The sequence below is a fragment of the Anolis carolinensis genome, chromosome 1 (assembly GCF_035594765.1).
Source record: "Anolis carolinensis isolate JA03-04 chromosome 1, rAnoCar3.1.pri, whole genome shotgun sequence".
Classification (NCBI taxonomy): domain Eukaryota; kingdom Metazoa; phylum Chordata; class Lepidosauria; order Squamata; family Dactyloidae; genus Anolis; species Anolis carolinensis.
In genome coordinates this window covers 180,936,023-180,956,418 of record NC_085841.1, presented here as the reverse complement: position 1 = coordinate 180,956,418, position 20,396 = coordinate 180,936,023, and the positions used below count along the sequence as shown (strand labels likewise).

The 20,396-nt window shown below is 41.9% G+C and overlaps 1 protein-coding gene across 4 annotated transcripts in view; it reads right to left on the bottom strand.

Moving 5' to 3' along the window:
* The window catches only part of erbb4 (erb-b2 receptor tyrosine kinase 4), a 1,019,841-nt gene extending 1,009,133 nt beyond the window's left edge, over positions 1–10,708 (bottom strand). For all 4 annotated transcript variants that reach the window (XM_062969123.1, XM_062969126.1, XM_008113453.3 and 1 more), the window contains exon 1: positions 10,105–10,708. In XM_062969123.1, the coding sequence (XP_062825193.1) occupies positions 10,105–10,180 (76 nt within the window). In that variant the 5' untranslated portion in view covers positions 10,181–10,708. The remainder of the gene's footprint in view (positions 1–10,104) is intronic.
* Between the last annotated feature and the right edge of the window lie 9,688 nt (positions 10,709–20,396).

Genomic DNA, 20,396 nt, shown 5'->3' with positions numbered 1-20,396 from the left:
TCATTTTATTACACCACTGTATACAATGAGAATTTAGTATCCACAGCTTTTGATATCCATTAGGGGATCCTGGAATCATGCCAAGGGGATACTAATAGCCTACTATTGAAGGCTTCTTTTCAAGGCTGACTTAGAGTAGAATGACAAATTGCAATGCTTTCTTGGTGGTCTCACTTGTAGTTTTCTAAATCAGTTGTTCCTTATGAGTACCTAATGCAACATCTTTTGTTGTGGATTATTTGATCTCTGCCCTGCAGGAATTTTGTGCAACCTGAGTCAAACTGAAGGCAGTGAAATGTCTGACTCACCAGTTACTATATTTTCTTTACAGCGTCACTCTAAAGACTTGAAAGCTGAGTTCCAAATGATCTACTCCTCTTGCCAAACCAAACTATATATAGCACAATGACCAGAGGACAGAATGCAAAGGGCAGTTAGTGTTTTATCCCTACTTATTTCAATGGGAGTGAAGCATGCTTAACCTCCTTTGGATTGAACCCTTGCTTTCTTCGATTGCTTTTGGGTTATTTGACCTCAACTGTATCAAGCCAAAAAGGCTGTGCAGCATGCATGGGTTTTTCACTGCAGTGTAAAGAATTACTATCAGTTGACAGTACACATCCCACAAGTGCTTACCTACTCCATGTTCCCTCTTGGATTAAATAGTATTAATCAGTTAACGTTTTAAAAAGAACCTAAAGATATATGCCTATGCACAGTGTCAAATGTCCATTCCTAACAGAGTAGCACTCTGAATAGTACAGCCCTGTCGCTTTAACAACTCAGAAGCAAGTCTAAATATTTTATAAAGTAGCATTCAGACTATGCTCATAACTGTTCATGAATTTAATGCAAAAACAGTTTGAATTCAGATTCAATGTGAGGCTGATGGGGAACATCAACTGCACTTAAGAAAGTTTCTTAGGCTGAGAGGTGATACAGCCCTTTAACAAAACCCCACAAAGAGAAACATCTTCTGGAGAAAACAAAGTCCAAGCAATATGTCAGATCAGATATGCACATTGTTATGAAAGAACAAAGCACAAAAATAAAATTAACCACAATCAGTTTGACAGAGCAGCTGGATACTTCGAACTATGCAGAGTTAAACCTGCTTCAATTATTTAACAACTCCGCAGTGTTTGTATTTAAAATGAGGATAAGGCTCAGCAAAAGCAGAAGAAGGAACATTTTTTAAGAATTATGCTCTTTCATGTGAATTTTTTTGTGATGGGGAGAGGTTGTGGGTCTCAGGAACAACGGTAAAATATTTTCCCACTCAGAGTAAAGAGGGAAAACACTGCTTTTGCTGTAAACTTGCTTTTTAATGGCATTATGTCTGCAGTGTGGTTTATTTTTTGGAAATAAAAAGTTCTAGTTTCAAAAAAAATGTAGAACCAAAGGATTTTCCTATTGATAACTTATGAAAAAAATAATCACAGAACTTCTAGGGGAAACATTTGAGGACTTATCAAATGTCCATCATTGGAAAAATTGATCTGCTTAGCCATAATTGCATTATCCAAGATTAATATTGCTGAGAAATGTGTTTTATTGATTTTATTATGTTTAGTTATGATACATTGAATTATTTGTATTTAATTTGTTATGTATTTGTATTTTTATTTGTGTATTTTTATGGCATCAAATGGCTGCCATCTATGTTGTAAGCCGCCCCGAGTCCCCAAGGGAGATGGGACAGGATATAAATAAAGCTGACTTGATTTAATATAGCAGTACTACTCGCACAGTAATGATGGCTTCCACTGTTCTATGGCATTCTTTCATTTTTTCTACACGTTGCTCTTCCTTGTGCTTCTGTATCTCCCGACTTTGAGTTTCATCAGAAGATATTGTAGATGAATTATAGTTTGCTACATCTTTTACTTCTGTCTATTGGTTTACATCATTCTTCCTCTCTGTGTCCAGACATACATTGAACACTGACAGATAAAGCAGTACTGAACCAATTCCACATGTGATGATTACATTAAGTAGGGTATTTTTGTTTTAGTATTTTACTTGATGTGCAAGTTTAGGACTGCACCTTGGTAAACCACCTCATGAAAATCATCTTGATGCAACTCCATGTACACTTGAATCAACTTTGCATTGTAGTGTTTAATGTGTATATTGGTAAAAATGTGCCTCAAGGAAAGTTAATGTAATGGAAAGTCAACTCTTAATGTGTGGATCATATGCATTAATCAGTGGGATCACACGTATTTACGTAAGGATAAGGCCCCAAAGAACCAACAATAGCAAAATAGGGAGAAGATTTCTAGAGCATTTCATTTGAAGGAGGGAGTTCCAAATAATTCAGAACTCCACAATGGATAAGAAGTCAGACAAAAACTTAAAGCCATTGTTAGACATGGAAAGGAAAATGAAATTGTCACAAGTCTTCCCTTCTTGTTGAGTTACTAGAGCAATATTATTCTGTTAATTAGTCTTGATTGTATTCTTGTAGAAGCTATTATTTCTTGTGATGCATCTTTCAAAAGTAAACAAAATCCTGAATCAACTAAAAAAATTATCCTTCCATTGAAGGACTTTACAAGTGGTCACTGCATCTGTGCCTTTATCAATGTACTTAATTAATATCACTGTCTGCCAGGGCCTGGACATTTAGCAACTGCTTAATGTCCAAATACTGGTAGACCTTGTTATTAATTAAGTACATTAATATCTTCATTTTTCCTCCAATTAACTCAAAGGTCATTATTGCCTTGAATCCCATCTTGGGAGGGAGACCAGATAAATACAATAAATATATAAATTCCTCCAACTTCTACATCTGCATGTACATGACTATTGATCTTCTCTTCATTCTTACAAGAACCTTGCAAAAGAGACCAAGCTTACACAGTCAAACCTTTGGTGGTCTAACGAGTTTTGCAAACTCCAACTACTATACTATACACAGATACATTAGGCATTGATAGCCTACTAATACACAAGCTAATGCATACTTTTATCATTTATTATTTTTATTTATTTCCCCTTATTATTACAATGAGTTCAAGGCAACAGACTTGCCAGCTCCTCTGTCCCCACAACAGATGTGTGAGGCAGGTCAAGCTGATAGAGGATTACTGGCCAAGGTTACCCAGTCACACTCTCATTACCAGTGCTCTCCGTGTTCTTGCATAATCCCTGTTCATTTTGATGGGGTTTACACAGAAGACATTCCCAATGGATCATGAGTAAAATAATATTTTATCTCAAACTAAGAAGAAATAATTCAGGTTACTAAAACCATTAGTTAAAACTTGTGAAATTTGATTCTATTCAAACTACAGCACATCTGAAATGAAGGGCAAATTCCTCAATATGGGACAAAGGGTTTCATACACTCTCTACATCTTACTATTTAACACAATCCTGTACTTTACAGATGACAAACCAACATTATACATTCTAAGCTACTAAAATAGACAAGTTTTTTCTCTCTAGTACAGCCTTCAGTCTACCTATTTACCCCAGACAAGACGTGGATCACAAATCCCTTTAGTACACAGTTCCTGAGAGAAGGTAGGCAGGTGGATTCTGTGCCTGCCTATGAGATAGTTCTAGTTCTTTCTAGATTTAAAAGCACACACTTTAAATCTAACTCAAAAAGGTCAACAGAAACTGCCCACATTTCATCCTGAACACCTCCTGCAGTAGGCTCTCTGACGTTTGTGGTAGATATACCAGTACATTTATTTCAGTGTGCTATGTAGGGCCATCCACTCCATAGCATCCTCACTGAAATATATGACTGAATCAGGAACTAGAAGGAGCAAAGCAGACTGCAGATTGCAGCTTGTCACAGTGAACTTCTCAGGGAATACACTCAACATGGAATAAGGTCAAGATTGGATTGGCCAGAATTTATAATTAAAACAATTCTCTTTATACACCTTCATATATTAAAACAAAAGTATGCTTCTTCCTTCTTTATTCAGGAGAGACCATAAGTGAAAATACCCCAGAGGCCTGTAAGGCATCCCTTTGAAGACACATTCAACCTTGAGAACCAGTTTTTTTTAAAATGCATCTGACCCTGGATCAATGCTATTTTATTTTCTTTCAGGAATAAATCTGGACAGCAGAATAGCTTTACAACTGTCCACTCAGCCAGCCGTATCAGGTTGATCAGAGATGGGTAAACAGAAAATGGTTCAGGCAGTAATCCAGAATCATGTTATACTGTAGGGCTTGCCATTAAGATGATCCAGTCAGTGGAAGTATCACTGCGAATTCTGAAGACAGAAGGGCATCAACACATTTGAACAGGCTACTTCAGTCTACGTGGTGAAGGAAATAACTTCACAAAAGCTTTTAAAATTGAGACATGTAACCTGGTTATTTACTCAGAAAGTAGCCTTGCCATGGGTTTTACATCTGAGTAAACATATTTAGGGTTACCCTATTCAGTTCCAGATTCACTGGTTTAATTAGGTCTGGACTGGGGCAATTAACACCAGAATGATAAGAATAATACCTAGAGAAGGAATGTGGTGGGAAAGTGGCTAAGCAAAGAGGAATAGAAAAAGAAATATAGAGTCAATAAGGGAAGGAAGGCTAGCCAGCAAGAAGAGAACAAAGGAGGAGGGGAACAGAGGGAATAAGAAATGATATTTCAACTGTGGCTAAGAGAGAAGAAAGGCTTCTGCAAAAATAAGTAGAATTATTAATATCCTGGAATTACCAATGGAAAAAATGTAACAGAAGGAAATACAAGAGAAACGGTAACTTAAAAATAGACAAAGAACCACAGTAACATTTTCAAAAGGAAAGAAAACAGCTATAATCTAATAGAATTTTAAAGAGGAAAACAATACTAGCCTGATTTTTCCTAAAACAACCATTTCAAAAAAGGAAATATTTTTGTTCTTTCTCTCTTTCTCTCTATCTATCTGTCTCTTTCCGCAAGTGCCAAGAAGCTTGGTGGTATAAGAACAGAACCAAATAACCACAGTATTTGCAAATCAAAAAACTTCATTTCATAACCTTGTCTACTGAAATATAATATGGTTCTCACATTTACTTTTAACTAAGCCAGACTTAAACACAGATTAGTCCCACTTGAGAAATACAGTATATTTCAATAAATGTAAGTATTCTGGTTCTGCATAATGCATCAAATACAATTAAAGCTCACAAGAATATACAAGACAGAATAGAAAATTAAATGAAAGCAATACTGCTGCTTATTCCCAGCATTTGTTGCCTTAAAAGTAAACAGAGCTTTAATTCAGATTGTGTTTTTTTCTTCTCAGTTCCAATATCCTTATCTAGCTTTTGGCTTACATGCAATCAGACTTCTAGTTTACCTGGGTTTACTCAACGATATTTGGAGACACCTTGAAATCTAAAAGGGAGAAATAATGGCTTGCCCGAATGCCTTAGGCAGAGATCCAAATTACACAATGCAACACAACCTGCGTGAACCCAAATGCCTGATCAAATGTGTCCAGTACACCAAAATCACATATACATGGCATCTTGATGGTGTGTGCTGTGGCAAAGAATCAGGCAGTGATCCCTTGTACCAGATTAGCCAGACCAAAAGGATCCATGATGAAATACAGCCCCATGCTAATCATGTTTAATAAAGTACAGTGTAAATTTTGCAGTTATAAAAATATTCTTCATCATCTAATATGAAATCGTATTTCCGTAATTCCAGGAATTGGGTGAAATGATACATTTTACGGCCTCACTTCACTCACGTAGAAGAGGGAAAGACACACATGGTCCAGTAAAAATTATTTTTCTTCATGGATTTTGCTTTTATAATACTGTAGGGCCTGTCAAGTCAATAATCTGGTTTAAATATTTTCTGCACCAGGTTGATAATCACAAAACATCCCAGAAAGATCATTCCTTTGGAACATAGCCCAAAGCATGTGAGGCTGTCGATACATTAGTCAAGAGGGGAAGAGAACAAAAATTGCAAGCAGAATTTTTGTTTCCTTCAGAGGAATAAACACAAAATAAATTTTACTTCCACTTTTCTTTTACTGTAACAAAACACAAATGAAACAGAGAGCAATTTACCCATGCTGTTCACACAGAGCAGTAAATAAGGTGCATTCCTCTGACTTCTTAAGAAATTAGCATTTCAAAAATATGCCACCGGCCCCCCTCCTCAAACTCCAAGCCGTGTCTAATAATGCAAGAAGCAGATTGTCTCCCCTCGTTTCCTTAATTTGTTTCATCTAAAAGCAATTCACTCAACATCTTGTCACCCTCTGGCAGCTCAGTTTACTTATCCACACTTAATTTTTCATTTGGACCAAAACAAACTCCTCCAAACTGCCACTGGCTGAAGGGAAGTGGGGAAGAAAAACCTTGTTGAGTAGATTTACCAGGAGGTTCACACACAGGGAGCTTGATAGAGGCTGCTGTGGTTGAATGGGCCCCGAGCAAGAAAGGTACAATCCATGGGGAAGGTGTTCAACGCAGATGAGACGAATGGGGGGAACTGTATGAAGGCACGGGCAATTTCAGTGAAATGTAGTCAGGAGAACCTTTGTTTTTATACTGGAAAAAAAAACAAAGTGCTGCTTTTCATTAGCCCCTGCAGGAGAAGGCATGGGCAAGGTTTGGAGTAATAAGGAATTCCTTGTTAGCCATCTTTACTACCTTAATTTCATCCCATCTTTTCTGTGCATGTACACAAGTTTCTTCTTCCTGCAGCTGAACTTGCTCTGCTTTTATTCCACATAGGGAGGAATTGATGGGGCCCCAGAAATGGTCCAGCAAAATGGAATAAAACACCTTCAGGCTTTTTCAGGTCTCCTTATCTAAGGACACACATACCCTGGCACTACTGCCCTTGCAAATAGCTTATCTACATAGTTATCAGCAAAGTCCCTATCTTCCCAATGTGTCTTCCTTCAAACCCGTATCCCACATTGTAAAAACAAGGGGAGGACACCCCACCTTTACTACAAAGGTCAGGACAGTGCCACACATGTCAGGGCCCTTCCACACAGTCATATAACCCAAAATATCAAGGCAGAAAATCTCACAATATCTGCTTTGAACTAGGTTTTCTGAGTCCACACTGCCATATATTCCAGTTCAAAGCAGACAGTGTGGGATTTTATTCAGTTGTGTGGAAGGGGCATCAGTAGCATGATGTGAAGTGTTTTTAAATCAAAAAAGCAAGGGGAAGGGAGCACAAAGAGTGTGAACAGGTGCAGTGGATTCATCCTCAAACTTCCAGAGATCATGCGCCCAGGTGAGCGCTGCCTGTGGCAGAGGTAGGAAGGAGGTCAGTCTTCACCGCCTGGTTTCTGAGGCCCCATCTAGGGGCCCTTCCACACAGCTCTATATCCCAGAATATCAAGGCAGAAAATCCCACATTATCTGCTTTGAATTGAGATATGTGTGTACTCAGATAACCCAGTTCAAAGCAGATATTGTGGGGTTTTCTGCCTTGATATTCTGGGGTATGGGACTCTGTGGAATGGCCCTACACTGCCAGTTTCCCAACGCAGATTAACTGCATTGAACTGGGTTATATGGCAGTGTAAACTCTTCTTCATTCTGAAAGGGGGTTATATGGCAGTGTAAACTCTTCTTCATTCTGAAAGGGGGTTATATGGCAGTGTAAATCCCACCAGAGGTATCCCCTTTCCAAATCAAAGCAGGGAAGACAAAAGTGAAGGGGAAAAGCAAAGCCAAGGCCAGGAGAAGACTGAGGGGCCTTCCACACAGCCATATAATCCTGAATATCAAGGTAGAAAGTTCCACAATATCTGCTTTGAACTGTGTTATCTGAGTCCACACTGCCATATATCCCAGTTCAAAGCAGATAATGTGGTTTTTTAAGTCAGCTATGTGGAAAGGGGCATGGAGAAAAGAAGGGAAACCCTCAGGACTCATGTGGGCCACCTTTCCTCGCCTTCTCTGGAGTCCAGAGCAACAACTCCGGAATCAGAGCCCGAAGTGAGAATCAGCGGGAAACGAAGCAGCGACTCGGGATGAAGGTTGTTGCGCGGGGCAGCCGGCTTTACGCGCCAATGATGCTGCGGATATTACAACGGAAGAGAGGGGCGCCTTTGATGGCGAAAGAGGAAATCCCTGCTCTGCAAAACAACTGGAGTGGCTGGGATCTCCCATAGAGAAGAGGAGAGGGCGCTTGCCAAATGGAGACAGCTCTTATTTCCATGCTTTCCCTCCCCTGCTGCCTTGGACTCAGCCCGGAGCCCCTTTTTGTGTTACCCCCACGAGTTCAGATGGGTCAGATTGGCAAGGCATCTCGCTCAAGCAGCCCATGAGCGAGAGCCGGAGACCGAGGCAAAGTGTCCCCAACTTCTCTTGCTGGAGGCGGCCGGGAATCTCCCCTTCCTCCCCTCTTCTCCCGCCCCGAAATCAAGCTTGAGAGCTGGAGAAAGCTTCAGGACGTCAATAACTCGGGGAAACACCGCAAGGGAAGGAAAAAGAGCCCTTGGCGGGGAGGGAGGTAATAGTAAATGTGATAGTAACCCCCGTCCCCCCTTCCCCATTGATATTCAGCGCCGGCAGCAGCTACGCCTGCAGCCCGTCCCTCCAGAGTTCAGCTTCCTTGATTTCCACGGGAAAATATTTTTGGGGAAAGATAGGAAATCTCCCGCGGCAATGCTGGGAAAGGAAGAGGGGTCTTCGGGCGGGGGGGGGTGAGAGGAAGCTGAATTGGGCCCTCCTCGTGAGGTTTTCAAGCGGGAATCCGCACCAGCACCGCCTTCCTTCCCAGGGCTCCCCGTCTGCCAAGCCCCGCGGCTCTTCATCACCAACCGCCAAAGCCACAGGTGCCAAGCCATCACCGGCCAAAACATCCGCTTTTATTCAAAGAAAGGGAGGAAAGAGAGAGGCCCCTTCCACACAGCTGTATAAAATCCACATTGAACAGGATGAGATGGCAGTGTGGACTCAGATAACCCAGTTCAAAGCAGATATTGGGGATTATCAACCTTGATATTCTGCGTTATATAGCTGTGTGGAAGGCCCCCCGTGGTCCCTTCCACACAGCTGTATAAAATCCACATTGAACAGGATGATACAGCAGTGTGGACCCCGGGCCCTTCCACACAGCCATAAAACCCAGAATATCAAGGCAGGAGATCCCACAATATCTGGATTGTTCTGGACTATCTGAGTCCACACTGCCATATAACTCAGTTCAAAGAAGACAATGTGGGGTTTTATTCAGCAACCCAGTTCAAAGCAGATATTGGGGATGATCTGCCTTGATATTCTGGGTTACATGGCTGGGTTATATGGCCCAGAGAGAAGGGGCAGAGGTTGAACATGTGGCCCTTCCACAAAGCCATATAATACCAAGGCAGATCATCCACAATATCTGTTCTGAACTGGATTATTTGAGGCCCCTTCCACACAAACATGTAACCCAGAATAACAAGGCAGACAATCCACCATATCTGCTTTGGACTGGGGCCCCTTCCACATAGCTGAATAAAATCCCACATTTTCTGCTTTGAACTGGACTATATGGCAGTGTGGACTTAGGGTCCTTCCACACAGCCATATAACCCAGAATATCAAGGCAGGAAATCCCACAATATCTGCTTGGAACTGGGTTATCTGAGTCCACAGATAATGTGGGGTTTTCTGCTTTGATATTCTGGGATATAGGGCTATCTGGAAGAGCCCTCAGATAACCCAGTTCAGCAAATATTGTTAGATTTTCTGCCGTGATATTCTGGAAAATAGGGCTGTGTGGAAGGACCCTGGGTTATAGGGCTGTGTGGTAGGGCCCAGAGAGAAGGGAAGAGTTTCCCTCCCCGAAAGCTGAACATGGGGCCCTATATTATCAACATCTGCTTTGAACTGGGTTATGCGAGTCCACACTGCCATACAATCCAGCTCAATATGGGTTCTATACAGCTGTGTGGAAGGGGCCACGAACACCGCAATCGTCCTCTCCGCTGCGAGTTAGAAGGCGAGCTCTTGCTGAGTTGAGGAAACATTAGTAAACATAATGGCGGGGGGAGAGAGAGAGAGACCAAAAGAGCCGCAGGTCAAAGCCGCGCGAGGCAACTTCTCCCCTTTGGGGGGAAAGGGACGCGAAAGAGACGAGAAAACCGCTATACAGACGGGGCGCACCTGACTGAGCGGCGCTGAGGGTCCCAGCGACGGCGAGGAAGCCCAGGAGAAGGAGGTGGAGAAGGGACGGCTTCATCTTCGGGCACGACGGAGAGGAGGAGGAGAAGGAGACGGCAATGGAGCAGGAGCAGGACCTCTCTCTCTCTCTCTCTCTCTCTCTCTGTTTCTTCTCTCGGTGTGCGCGCGCGCCTCTCCCCAGTTACATGTTCCAAAGCAGCGGCGGCGGCGGCGTCCGCGGCGCGAGGACGGAGCTCCCCTCAGGCAGGCGCCCAGGTGCCCTCTTTCCCACGCCCGGAAAGAACTCCCCAAAGTTGCCGCCGCAGTTCGAGGCGCGCGCCTCCGCCTCGCGCACTTCTCGCGGAGCAAGGAAAGGGCCCCGAGCCGGCCCGGCGGAGGAGGAGGGTCGGAGCGTCGCCTAGCTGCTGCTGCTGCTGCCCCCTCCCGCGGCTCACGGAGCGGGGAAAGCCTCCCAGCGCCAATGCCATCGGCTCCCAGGGACTCCTCCGGCGGCGGCACAGCGGATGAACCAGCCGCGCTCCTCTCACTCTCACTCACTCTCTCTCTCGCGCACGCTCTCCCCCCCTCCCCAAAAATCCAACACAGCGGAGAGGGAGGAGGGGGAGGGACCCAACAGCTTTAGCCCCGCCCCTCTGGGCTCCTTCAAAGAGCAAGCCCCTCCCACTTCGCCTCCCTCCCTCCCTCCCTCCTCCTCCTCCTCTTCCCCCCTCTTGGCAGCCCGGGAAACACCTGTCACGGGCGCGCGCTCGAGCTGTGTCGCGCGGGTTCCCAGAAAGGGAGCAGGAGGAGGAGGAGGAGGAAGCGGCTCTTTTGGGTTCGTTTGCCACGAAGAATGAGGAGAAGAATGCCCACAAGGCTGTTTATTATTCTTTTTTTCTGAGGTGTCGGAATCCATTGGTGGACGGATTTGGGGGAAATTGCGCCGCTGACTGGACTCAGTTCGGGATACCTTGCCCAGCTTTCAAGCCTTGAGGGAGAAAAGAAGCGGGAAAGCGGCGACGCCAAGCGCAGCAGCCGAAAGGAAGGAATCCGCCCAAGGGCCCGGTGCTGGCTCGGGTTTGGGGCGAGAAGGAGGCGCGGGAAGACTGAGCCGCCCTGGGTCCTTCCACACAGAATATCAAGGCAGGAAATCCCACAATATCTGCTTGGAACCGGGCAATGTGAGTCCACGCTGCCAAATATTCCAGTTCAAAGCAGATAATGTGGGATTTTATTCAGCTGTGTGGAAGGGGCCTGAGCCTCCCTCCGTCTGCCAAAGAGGAAACCGGGGCAGCCTTTGCCTCAGAGACCCCGCCCTTGGCGAACTTCCTCCCTCAGAGAAAGGCATTGTACACCTCTCCCAGGATCAGCCAAGATCATCCCTCCCTATTTCTGGTGGTTGCCGTTCGGTGCCTTCGATCCCAACTTCTGGAGAACCACAGCGACTGGGTTGCTGTGAGCTTATGGCCATCTTCCTGACGTTTCGCCCACATCTAGCCGCAGCGTTTCCTTTTCAAGATTTCTTCAGAACGGAGGCGGAGAGAGTGTGACCCGCGCAAGGTGCTCCCGCAATGGATTTCTATCGCCCGCAGACAGGACCATCGCCAGAAAAATTGGGGGGGGGGGGTGATTTTTTTTATTATAGCGAATCATGAAGAACAGTTCCATAACGCAAAATAATTTAGAAATCAGGCTCCATTGATAAACTTCAGTGGACACTCAAGACAGATAAACTGTGTTTAAAAAAACTTCATAAATTTCGGGGGGGGGGGGGAGATGGAACCCCTACCCCCCCCCCCCCCCCCCCCGCTACAGCCCTGCCAGCAGAGATGCCAAACTTGATCTCTATCTTCTTAGCCATGCCCCTAGCCAGAACAAAAATTCGGGAGGGGTTGAAACTTTTTGTCCCCCTAGATGACTTCTCAGGTCATTGTCTCCTGATCTGACACAATATCTCAAAAAGACACTGAAATTGTCATCATTGTGCAAAGGTGCTTCATGGGTAATGCCTCCTGAATCCTTGCTTTCTCTTAAAGGGTTATACATTGCTTAATCCCACTCCTTGGGGGGGGGGCATCACTTTGTCCTCTGTACATGCAGCCCCAAACAGGAAATGAAAGAGTGATCAGAGGGGAAAGATGTCTTCGCTGGACCTTTATCACCAATCCTTGTTTCCACAAGGCATTTTTTTCAAAATCCGATAATCACAGGGACAGAAAGTGAGGTGAAATCTTCTGAACGCACACAGGCAGCAAAGCAAACACTACAGGAGTGTTAACCCTTCCCTATGTTATTCAAAGCCTCTATCTATCTATCTATCTATCTATCTATCTATTTGTGGATGGAGTTACACTTTAAAATGTACCTGTTCTGACTTACAAAGTCAGTTTAAGAACAAACCTACAGAAGCTGTCTTGTTCGCAACTTGAGGACTGCCTGTACTTCCTCTCTCATCCCTTCCCACAAAGGGCTACATAAATGTAACAGAAAGAGTTTCCACAGGAATAGCAAAGCTACAGCTTTGAGCACCATGCTTTGAGGCTATCTACTCTTATACATTGTATCCCATCTTCAAAGTCAGAATGGTTCAGCTGATCCAGCTCCATGGCAGGACTGTAAGGTTTGCTTGGAAGACACCTGTGTGTGAATTTGTTTTATATGCCAACAATACGCAATCTTCATAGAAAAAAAGGTTTATTTATTTATTTATTTATTTATTTACAGTATTTATATTTCGCCCTTCTCATCCCGATGGGGACTCAGGGCAGATCACTTTATATACATATAGGGCAAACATTCAATGCCCATATACACACAGAACCGAGACAGAGACAGACGCAGAGGCAATTTAACCTTCTCCTGAGGGGATGTTCAATTCTGGTCACGGGGGAGCAGCTGCTTCATCATCCACTGTGACAGCACTTCCTCATTCCAATGTCATAAATTAGTTAAATTTGCCTCCCCACTTTATAAATGGTACCTTATTTCCTACTTGATAGATGCAACTATCTTTCTGATTGCTAGGTCAGCAACGAGAAGGGGCTAATTTTTATTTTTTAATTGACGGGTGCTCACCCTGCCACAGGCTGGCCTCGAACTCATGACCTCATGGTCAGAGTGATTTATTGCTGCAGGCTGCTCACCAGCCTGCGCCACAGCCCGGTTCTAATCCAGGAAGATTGGTGGACTGTGAGGATTATTGAGGGCCCTTCAGTACTGCCATATAAAATCCAGATTAGATGCATTGATCAGGATCATATTATATAATCCAGTTCTGTGAAGATAATGTGGATTATTTGCTTTGATAATCTGGATTATATGGCAGTGTAGAAGCGGCCTGCGTTTATCTGGGGAAAGTGGTGTTCATTCTTTCAAAAAGCTAAGGAAGTTTCCTTTTGACTACATGCTCCCAGAATCTTCAAGTTGCCATTCCCATAGACATTCTGGAAGATGCAGTCCTAAACATTAACACTTTCAAGCTCTGAGGTTGAGGGAATAAGAGAATATTTAAAATGTGAACAATATCAAAACAATATCATAGTGGGAATGAGAAAATTAATGCTTCTCTAGAGTAACTGACCTTTAAGAAAAAGATCTGGCTTCTGTCTTTTAAAATATGGACCTAAGAACCATGGTTTCTGAACATGTGCAGACAGCTTCCCACTGTTAACATAACTACTACCTTCTTAAACTGTTCAGTCCTATACATTATTAATCGGAAATATGCATTATTCACTTCAATGGGATTAACTAGATATAAATCAATATATGACAGATTGCTACCAGAAGAACAAGTTACTCTGAAAGTGGATGGCCAACTCTTTTCCATTTCATCTTTCCTTCCTCTGCATCACATATGCAGATCCATCAGACAAAGCAGATAAAATACAAAGAGCTGCTATTTCAGCAAGGAAGAGAAAACAGCATTTAATACAGAGCAGTCATTTTCATCTATTTTCTTCATGTTTTTGTGCATGGATATATAAACATCCACATATCCACATAGACATAGAAGGTTCAACAGACAGGTGAGCTACACAGCAGTGAAAATGAAGACACTTCTAAACCCGTCAGTAAGCATTTAGACAAAAACACAAGGTGTCCTACTTTTGAGAAGACTCTCTGAGGAGCCCCAGTTACCATTGTAGTCTGCGCTATCATCTTTAAGCATTAGGTGCCTCTTATCTGTTCTAAAGACCCCGAGTAAGGCCTGGGAAATTCAATTCTCCTGAGGGTCTCTAGGTGGCAACATTTGCTACAGTTGGCTTTCAACGTTTGCAGATTTGATTAATATGCTCTCTTTAGGAATTTCTAGGTCCTCTAGCCTGCTATATTTCATTCTGCAGCATGTACAAAGAGTTCCCTTTCTACAAAGAAGGAGGATTCCTACTGTCTAATATGTGGGGGTTGGATAAGAAGAGAAGGCTGAAGGAGATGGAAAGAAAACTCAGTTGAGCAAGGAAGAGTGGGATGTAGCAGAAAAGACAATGTATGCAGCAGGACTAAGGTGTTTTTAACCAAAATGAAAGTGATTCTCGTATTAAATAATATTATGCAAATACATTCTGTCCAGCACTCCTAAACTGACCAAGAGAGAGAATAAAGCCTAAAAACAGCAATAAGAAGAAATTACATACAAGACCAGATAGATTTCACCAAAGCAATATAGAGGCCTCCACAATTATCAAGTGCCTTTTGATGGCCATAGATGCTACCCTTTTCAGCCTCAGTCTTCCTCATAGCTTTCACTATTTGTCTTTTTTCATTTCTTCCATGGGAAGTTTTCATCCAGCCTTCCTTCAAGCCCCAGATTAATCCATATTTTTCTGTGGCTCTCTTTTTTCCAGTAATGAATGTCTCAAGGGCAGCATCTTAGAAAACTGCAAACTAAAAAGAAATACGCTTCCTCTTGGTGGAAATTGCACCACCAAGCTTTCCAACAGTCACAAAACTTGGTCTGGAGCAAATTTCTGTGCACATAGATTCTTCATATGAACCTAATTTGGGAAGCTCCTTTGTTTTTTATCAGCTTGTTTGATTTTTAATGTTTTATGATGAATTTGGTTATGAAAAAATTGAATTTGAAGAAAATTGTATGGAAGAGAAGAGCATGAGTAATGGTGGATTGGAAAGCTACAATTCCAGTTAATTGTGTGGTTCATACATCTTTTGAACTCATTCTATACATTGATGGGTACGTGGCACACAGTCTCTTGGCTGGTCCCTTTTAAATGCGTCCAGTACCATAATGTGAAGATCAAAAATAAATCCATCAGAACAAAACAAAACAGCAAATGCTTGCACATTACAGTAAATTGTTTTGAGCTTTACACTGTGCCTCTAATTAAAATCAGTCTGGTTTTTCTGCATCTTTCCAAAGGAACAGAGCTCCCTCCCCTCCTTGGTAATTGTTTATGGAGCTATTGAAAGTTATCCAACATAGAATACAAATATGGGAGCGAGCAATTCTGAGTCTTCCCTGACTTCAGATTTCTTACAAACTAATTAAGACTGCAACTAGTGCATGCTTGCATGAGGAATAGTGTTGATAGCATGAGACCTGCCAGGCCAGGGAGAAGAAAGAAGAGCAGTTGCAAAGGCCTCCCTCAGTAAGCTTACTGTTTGCTGGAAATGAATCCTAGCTGACCGAGAAGAGGGTCAGCTGATCTGCAGCAATGGTTGTGATGAGTGATGTGTTGCAGAGGGCTGCATCAACGACAACCTAAGGGCTACATAGCTCTGATGGGGAGGAGATACACGTGGGCATTTCCTAGGAAAACAATTGGAAGCATACTCACAAGGACGCTGAGGTTAAACCAAGGGGAATCGCTTTTCATGGAGGGTAGCCATTTATTTCTCTGAAGGCATTTTATTGGCCTTGTTTGGAAAGGCAGCATTTATCTTCTTAAAAATATTTTTCTTGTAAATCGTCTGCAGCGCTCACTAAGGAACAATTCATAAACACATTAAGTTTTTTATTTATTGCATGTTATCCAACCTTCTCTCTATCTTATACACACACGCACTTAAGGTGTCTAACAACATGAGTAAAAATAAATTACGCAATAAATGTATTAAAATGAGTTGAATAATGAAGCTATTAAAGTAAATAAGCATCATTGAAATAAATAAGTGTCTGCATGGCTGCCTTTTATATCTTCATTGCTGCCGATGGTATTGTTTAAAAAAAATGAGAGGAGGGTCAGTAATAAACTGTTATTGACGAAACTACAGCTGTCCCTCTGGGATCTCCCCCCCACCGCCCGCCGATCTTTTCTATGCACACTTAAGGAAGATTCCACCAGATGTAGCCATGGCTGATGAAGTGGAATCACAGTGCTATAAATGTGTAGTGTGAAATGGCCCACCCGACTGAACCCGATTCTCCAAATTGCTCCAGCACCTTGGATAGCTCTTTTACAGTTCCCTTCAGAGGTCTGCAATCTGCACTTATAATGCATGTTTATTCATGCCTGGTGTAGGATTTCCCTTGCTTTCATTCACTGCTTGTATGCCAACAGCAGCCAATTGCATCATCAACTATTACAGCACTACTGGAATGGGACCTCTCTGTTCTAAGCACTTTGTTTGCCTTTTAAAAAGAATGTCTCACTTTTATCTTCTTTATCTTACTAATTATTTTCTACAACATGTTTCTTGCCCTAAATGAAGGATGCATCATGCAAGGGTCTATCAAGAACAGAGCAGGTCACTTCTTTTGTGTGCTTCCAGTTTTCTTTTTGCTTTTCCAATTAGGTTTGAGGCTGTCTTGTGTTTTAAGTCCCAACGGCAAGGCTGTATTTCAAGCAGGATTTACGGTTCTTTCATTTTACTTTCCCTCTCTCAAAAGCACAGAAGTTTGATCTGCAAAGAATGAACCAGACTTTGCTGGAACGTCCTTGTAAACAATGAGATTTTACTGCACTTAGCACACCGCATTGCGTTGCCCTATGACAGCTCGACATACATCAGTGGTGGCAAAACGGTAATTATTGCCAGCCAAAGGGAAGCACATAGCAGGGAGCTTTGTGTTCTCAGACAGAAAGGCCCTCTAAAAACAAGTGTGCCTGGACTTTTTTGTGGCATTGGCTTGCTTAGTAATGCATCAGATGAGGTCTTTATCTTTTTGTTCACAGTTTTTCCAGACTGTGTTGCTTCATTGGATGTGAAACTAAAGACGAAGCCAAAAGCCACCTTAAGTTTTCCCTACCAGACTGAATTAGCTGAAATGCTAATTGTCCCTGCAGTGGCCGTCTTTCAAGCGCAAAACTAGGCGCAATTGCTATTTCCTTTTACATAAATTGGCCAGACGTAAGAAGGAGAACAATATCCTTCTTTTTAAGTCCCTATACTTGCTTCTTGTCACGCTTCACATAAACTCCAGCTTTATAGCTTCACTTCTGGGAGCTAGTTTGAAAAACCAGTGAGCAAAGTGATAAAGCTTTCCTGTGACAGTAGTACTTTACACTTCAGGCAGAGGAATGACCCTCCCTTTCACGTGAGAGGAAAACACTTTTTGCACGTAAAAATGAGCATTCTCTTCTTTTTAAAAATGTAGTTAATTATAAAAAAAATTGTGTACATTACCTGCCAACTTATGATGGCTCAAGAATTTCTCAGGCTTTTCTTGGGTAAGGAATATTTACATGTGTTTTTGCAAGTTCCCTTCTCTAAAATATAGCCTACAGCACCTGGTATTACTTGGTGGTTCCCATCCAAGTACTATCAGGCTTTTATGGTGTTTCGTTCATCAGTTTTTAAGGATTTAAACTGTTTACTTTTTAATACTATTAATACTTTAATGTTTGCGTATTTTTAGATTTTACATTGTACTTCATTCGGTTTTACTGTAAACTACTTTGAGTCTCTTACATCATCATCATCAGAAACAAAATAATATGACCATGGTGTGGTGGTTTGAATTGAATTATGATTCTACAGATCAGGGTTTTAATCCCTGATCAATCCTGGAAAACTTGAAGTCTTTTTTAATAAATCCAATTTATATACCTGGTTTATGTAATGTTATTATTGTTTTCATGTTGATGTATTTTATTTTATGAATTTTGTATTTTTTGTATGGCATCTTTGTGTGCTATTGTAGGCCGCCCTTAGTAACTATAGGAGATGGTGGCGGGGTATAAATAAATTATTATTACTATTGTATGACAAAGCAAACAAGATAGATATGCTGGATTTCGTTTCACAAAATCACAGGTCGAACACTTCCCAAGTGTCTAGGACTGTGTGATGTATTTTCAGATTATGCGTGCAGATCCCAGTAGGGTGGCCTTTTGCAGTTGGCAGATCGTAATTTTGTCAATGTCTATAATAATAATAATAATAATAATAATTATTATTATTATTATTATTATTATTATTATTATTAAAGGATGGTAACCCTTTCTCCAAACAAACCTTGCCAAGAAAAAAAACTATGATAGGTTCGCCTGAGAGTCACCATCAGTCAAAAATGATGGCACAAACAATAGCACTGAAGGAAAAATATATCTTGTACCAATATCCTCAGAATAATTTCCCACATAAAAGTAGACCCCCCCCCCAAAAAAAAATCTACCATATTTGTTATTATGTAAAGAAATGGAAAGAAAAAATAATTAAATTCTTTTGACTATACTTTATGTTTTCAGCTGGTGTATCTGAGTGTTTCCCAAGCAGACAGTACACACACTTTTGGCATGTTGAAAACTAGCATAGTCAAGAGAGAGGATAAGACTATCACTTTCTACCTGTATCCTGAGGTGGGAGAGCTGTTATTTCTAATGCACTTTCCACACAAATAAAAGATGAAAAATTCAGGGCATATTTTATTTTATTTTATTTAAAAAGCAAGAAGGAACATGATACAATTTATGTGATGCTATTTATAAATGCATATAAAGTAGGCAGCAAAAAGAAGAAGGAGCTCTTTCATAATATTAAATGTTGTGATGAAAAAGAATGTAAATAAGTAGATTCATGAAAGAAGTTGCTCCACATAGTGTATGCCTCATAGAATTTGATCAGTAGGTTAGATGCCTTTATGGGACAATTTTGGAAAATGGAAATTTATCAAAGTCTCTTGCTCATGTTTATGGGACCTTCGCAAGAGGCACTGTACTATTAAGCAGCTGCAAGAAATGTACTTTATCATCATGTGCTCCTGCATCATGGAAAAGAAGGTGCTATTTGACCTGTTGGGTGCAAGCAGGGCTCTTAGGTCCCTTACTGCTTCTTCATGCTGAATATACAAATTGGCCCTCAAGTTACTTGAAAACAGTGTGTTCCACTTAAGGAGAAAAATAAAGTATCAGAATGTTCTTGCTTGCATGATACTATTGATTACTGTTTCCTATAACACTATCAGAATTGTGATCAACATCTAGAGCCAGAGAGTGGGGAAATGTTACAGGGGGAGACTGTCGGCACCTATGAGCTGTTGCAGCATGGAATTTCCATGTTCAGAAGCAGTATACCTTCAAGGAATTACATTGCTCAGAAAAGGTAAAGTAGATGGATTCCTGTTTGTGGGCTTCCAGGAAACAGATGGCTAGTGTTGGGAACAGGGTTTTGGTCTATACTGAGGATGTATAAATTGGAGGGCTGCAAGGGGGTTTCAGAGGGGTCGCCAAAGACCATCAGAAACCACATATTTCTGATAGTCTTAGAAACCCAAATCCACCAGTATTTTCTGTTGGTCATGGGGGTTCTGTGTGGGAAGCTTGGCCCAGTTCTATCATTGGTGGGATTCAATGGGCTCTTTGATTGTAGGTGAACTATAAATCCCAGCAACTACAACTGCCAATTGTCAAAGTCTATTTTCCCCAAACTCCACCAGTGTTCAAATTTGGGCATATTGAGTATCCATGCCAAGTTTGGGCCAAATTCATCATTGTTTGGAGTCCACAGTGCTCTCTGGATGTAGGTGAACGACAACTCCAAAACTCAAGGTCAATGCCCACCAAACCCTTCCAGTATTTTCTGTTGGTGATGGGAGTTCTGTGTGCCAAGTTGGTTCAATTCCATAGTTGGTAAGAGTTTATATTCAAATTTGGGCGTATTGGATATTTCTGCCAAATGTGATCCAGTGAATGAAAACGTGTCCTGCATATCAAATATTTACATTACAATTCAGAACAGTAGCAAAATGACAGTTTTGAAGTAGTAACTAAAATAATTTTATGGTTGGGGGTCACCACAACATGAGGAACTGTATTAAGGGGTCGTGGCATTAGGAAGGTTGAGAACCATTGCTATAGAGCCACATGCAGCCCTCTAAAACTGTTTCTTTTGCA